The 4,354-nt window shown below is 41.1% G+C and overlaps 1 protein-coding gene across 3 annotated transcripts; it reads left to right on the top strand.

Annotated features, from left to right (window-relative positions):
* The first annotated feature begins 398 nt into the window (after positions 1–398).
* Positions 399–3,352, top strand: I-2 (Inhibitor-2). 3 transcript variants are annotated; one of them, XM_065226517.1, is made up of 4 exons: positions 399–752; positions 1,107–1,268; positions 1,334–1,498; positions 2,785–3,352. In XM_065226517.1, the coding sequence occupies exons 2-4, from the start codon at positions 1,162–1,164 to the stop codon at positions 3,149–3,151; spliced, it is 639 nt and encodes a 212-aa protein (XP_065082589.1). In that variant the 5' UTR covers positions 399–752; positions 1,107–1,161; the 3' UTR covers positions 3,152–3,352. The 3 variants fall into 3 exon arrangements, with proteins under 3 accessions (XP_065082589.1, XP_065082587.1, XP_065082588.1); XM_065226515.1 differs by lacking the exon at positions 399–752 and having other exon boundaries at positions 990–1,268; XM_065226516.1 differs by lacking the exon at positions 399–752 and having other exon boundaries at positions 1,000–1,268; positions 1,337–1,498.
* Positions 3,353–4,354: the final 1,002 nt, after the last annotated feature.

Here is a 4,354-nt window from a genome sequence, read left to right as displayed (position 1 = left end):
AAACCCTAGACGTTGAGATTACAAGGCCTGTCTGTAGACCACTTGTCTTTCAACGCTTGGGAAAATTAAATGGTTATAGGCGTATAAGAGCTGCCTCATATTAGACGAAAATCATGCAAAAGTCACGCTTTTGAAATTCATATGTGTCGTTCGTAAGTCGAGCCTTATGAAATAGTTTATTTGCCTCAGTGTACCATTCAAAATAGTTGTTTTCTCCATTAAAACGTAACAGTTTGTAACATAAACTGAGCTACCCCTTAGCGCGCTACGTAATATTTGACTGGCCTTCCAAAACCTTCTCTGCGAGCTACGTTAGCCCCAACTGTCGCCAGAACTGTCAAATATATCGACTTTCGGTGGAAAAAATCACCGACTTTGCAAAAAAAAAGTAAGAAGGCAGGCATCATCACCAGACACAACTTGTATCTATCAGAAATTAGATTTAATCTAGAATCAGTAAGTGGAGAAAGCTCAATAATAATCTTCCTCGGAAAATTTCCACAAAGCTGTCCGGGACCAGTTGGGATTGTTGCTCTGTGCGAAACTCGTTTCCTTGTGTAGTAAATCTCAAGATTACAATCAAGTGACAACGACGAAAGGAAGAGTGCGGTTCGCAGTGAAGATTTGATTCGGATCCGGGAAAGAGTTGCAGTTTGGTGTGACTAAGAAGAAGAGGTTCCTGAATTCCAGAGTACCTAGCGTACCGGAACAAGATCCAGGAAAGAACGCCGACATTGATACGGTTTTCTTTGGTAAGAATTTTAATTTTGCTGGGTGCAACGGTCGGGGTCGGAACGGGGTTGGTGGTAAAACGGAAATGTCAATCGCCTTTCCCGTATGGAAAACGTAAGGGGGAATATAGAAAGAATGTGCTAATCGTGTAAATACCGCAAGGACTTTTGTGACACAGAGGGTGGGAGGAAAACAAAGCCCATTGAGTGCGTTCGCTTTGTTTATTTTCCCGATGATGATGCATGTAGCTAGAGCAACACAAAGCTGCTGTCTGGTTAATTAGTTTTGCTGACTGCCATCCGGATGTGATTGAATCATGGGATTTAGCTGCTTTTCGTGGAAAGTTGAATGACTGTGTTGTTGTTCCTTTCCAGTGAATCGTTCGAGTGGAAATTCGTCAAAATTAGTGCGGAATCGAGAGTACGTAAGATGTCCCTCAACGCGGACTCGCCGGATGCGAAAAAGCCCTGCAAGGGTATCCTAAAGTCGTCCAGCAGTTTCGACAAACATGCGACGGTGGCCGCAGCTTCGGCGGTGTAGGTTTTCGGTCACTCGGTGTAATTCGAGATGTTGATACTAAGGCGATTTTGTTTCGTTTCAGTAGTCATCGGAAAAGTGCAAAGTTCGATGAGCTGAACGTGCTGCAGACCTACCACCCACCGGACAAGGACTATGGCCACATGAAGGTGGACGAACCGAAGACGCCCTACAACTACGTGGAACCGGAGGACCTCGATCAGCTGGACGCCGAGCTGCTGGCGGAGAAGTGAGTATAATTATATGTTTAATATTTACTTTATAAATAACTAGCCAGCTAAGTACCTAGCGGTTTATTGTCTTTGAGTGTGATCATTACCGGCTACCGCTCCGGCTGACGTAAATTTTTATGGAAATGAGTTGCTGTTTGCATGTCTCGCGCTTTTGTCATAATAATAATTCAGCTTGATTGTGTACGGTTACGGCTCGAGCTGCTTCACTCCGTTAGCATTATTATTATTTTTTTTAAAGGTCAAATACGTTTCCTCGGCTGACCCTTTTGCTGTTATTGGTGGAGAGATAGGGCTGGGTGGAATTTATGTTTTGTTCTAGATTAGGTTGGTATTTTTGTTATATTTCGGTCACAGTTTACGATTGGGTGCGCTTAGTGGTCTCGAGGGTTGGGAAGCGAAGGGAAGTCAAGGGGCATACATTTGGACTACAATTGTTTGTATTTGATTTTTTTAGGGGTGGATTGGTGGAATTTCGACTGACGGGCTTCATAGAAGTTAACAGTTTTTTGATCGTGTGATCTCAGTTTGCAACCAAATTTAATGGTTTAAAAAATGCTGTACCAAAATGCAAAATAAAAAAAAAATCCGAATCGCGTAAAAGCTGAATTGAGTGTACACAAATAATGATTTTAAAACGTCCATTTAATTTCGATTGTATTCATGCAAATAATACAATTACGTGAAGAATTATGTATTCATTTGAGGTTGATTATTAATCTTATTTTGAGCAGTTCCACAACAAATGACGAATCGATCCGATGCGACCTTCTCCGATTTGCAGGAAACTTTGCATAAGTTTTTGTTATGGTCAATCATTCACATTTTTGCTAAATTTTGGCCATTTAGAATCTTGCAAAAAACTTCAAAATGGCGTATTCGAGATTTTTCAACGAACGAAAACGTCACTTCCAATCGAAATGACGTCTGAGACAAAGTAGTTTGCGATATTCAAAGTGACCGAAGTTTCCTGAAAAACGGAAAAGGTCAAGTCAGAAATTCAATTTTTCGTTGCTATTTGGCCTGGAAATGCTCTTTTGCAAATTATATCTGATGAAAATTAACGAATTTGAGATCTAAATTTAGAGATGCTAAGTGATCGCTAAATGTTTCAATGCTTCGCTTATTAGCTACTAGCGAATAAGCAAGATTGTGCTCCGCTGGTTTAAAGAAACATCAAAGTACATACTTATGGCAAAGGAAAATATAAAAAAGCGGTCACAGTCAACAGACAGTCAGGTGATATGATCGGTATTTCAGTAACGAGTGCTAATTTCTTTTGCAGACTTCGAGTGGCTGCTAATGCGAAGAGTGATTCCAACACTGATGAGGAATCGTCCGACGAAGATGACGAACAGCTGAATGATGAACAAAAGCAGCACAAGTTGGAATTCGAACGGCGCCGGAAGGCTCACTATAACGAGTTCGAGGCGATCAAATTGGCCCGGAAGCTGATCGAGGAAGAAGACGAAGACGACGGTGATAACGATGCGTCGAAATCATTGGAAAACAGCAGGACAAGTGATGAATCATTGGAGAAGCAGCGCATGGAGGTGGAAGAGCTGGATGAGGTCGATCGAAAGAATGGGGCCGAAGCCGACAGCAGTCAACCGACAGCAGGTACCGATTCTAATCAAGCAGACGAAGTCTAGAATTGAATCCATAATCACTACCGAAGGGGGTTCGCGTTACGATCCGATGTGAAATCAAAGTTTTCTTTTCTGGCTCCGATGCGCTTGGTTTAGTGTATTTTTCAACGCATCGAAGGCAATTCTATATATTTATAATGGTTAAAATATTACGACAATTTTGAGTGCCTTTTTGGCCGTCTACCGGAGGCACTTGAAATGAGATCATTTTAGTCGCTTTATTTATTGTAATTTGCCTTTTAGTTACTCACGTTTGCTTTTATTCTCTTTTCATTTCTGCTTCTTTTTTCTCTATCCTTCCCAAAACAAAATGAACCGTAAGTAACCCTCGTCGCCGTCGTCGGCCAGGACCTCGAATCTGCCACGACCGGCGAGGGTTCTCCGATCCGAGTCACTCGCCGATCGGTCATTTCGTTTATCGTTATCATCTCTGTCGTTCTAACCATCCTGTCGTTGATCTGTGTTGTGTTTCTCTTTAATCTGTTCTGAAATAAATTCTTACTTCTTAAGAAAAAAGGGCAACTAATCCACATCCCATCCAACAAACACACACACACACACACACACACACACACACACACACACACACACGTAATGAGAGTGAGAATTACTACACTGAAAATACTGATCTTGAGTTTTATTCACGAACGTCCTAGTTTTAAGTTTCCTAATTGTTTAAGGTTAAATTTTAGTTTCCTGTCGAACAAAAGTCAACACGGATTGGATCGAACCACTAGAAAAAGCTAACCTTCCATCCATTATAAACACACACACTTGTGCAAGAAAAATGCCGGGAAGGAAACAGCGAAAATTCTTGTTCATAACAATAACCTAATACGCTTGGATAACAGTCAATATATATTTTTTTCGTATTAAATGTTTCCTACAATTACCACATCTCGTGAAAATAAACACCCTTTTCATTGCTAACGGCGGAATGTGTAATCCGATGATTGCTGTTGGTATTCGTGGCTGATGCGTTTTTCATTTTTTGATTTGATTTTAAACATGTTTGCAAGATTTCAGTAGATTTCGCGATTCAACAGTGTAGCAAAAGATGAAAGTGGGAAAGCTATTAAGGAGCTTCCTTTAAGTACGTCACGCTCCAAGGGGGATGGATGGGGGTTAACAAATGTTTGTAAAGCAATAGGAAAAACGTGACGAAAGAGGGAAGGGGGGTTGACGTACTTAATGCATGTTTCCTTA

Source organism: Ochlerotatus camptorhynchus, unplaced genomic scaffold, assembly GCF_037179485.1.
Source record: "Ochlerotatus camptorhynchus isolate MF236.1 unplaced genomic scaffold, CSIRO-AGI_Acam_v1.1 ptg000253l, whole genome shotgun sequence".
NCBI classification, from domain to species: domain Eukaryota; kingdom Metazoa; phylum Arthropoda; class Insecta; order Diptera; family Culicidae; genus Ochlerotatus; species Ochlerotatus camptorhynchus.
The sequence above is the reverse complement of the archived record's forward strand: the minus strand, read 5'-3'. Positions and strand labels throughout refer to the sequence as shown.

Excerpts from the sequence above, each read along its gene's own strand:
- I-2 (XM_065226515.1), top strand. The coding sequence starts at position 1,081 with ATGACTGTGTTGTTGTTCCTTTCCAGTGAATCGTTCGAGTGGAAATTC. Across the intron at positions 1,269-1,333 it reads GTGGCCGCAGCTTCGGCGGT|TAGTCATCGGAAAAGTGCAA; the intron begins GTAGGTTTTCGG and ends GTTTCGTTTCAG. Across the intron at positions 1,499-2,784 it reads GCCGAGCTGCTGGCGGAGAA|ACTTCGAGTGGCTGCTAATG; the intron begins GTGAGTATAATT and ends TTTCTTTTGCAG.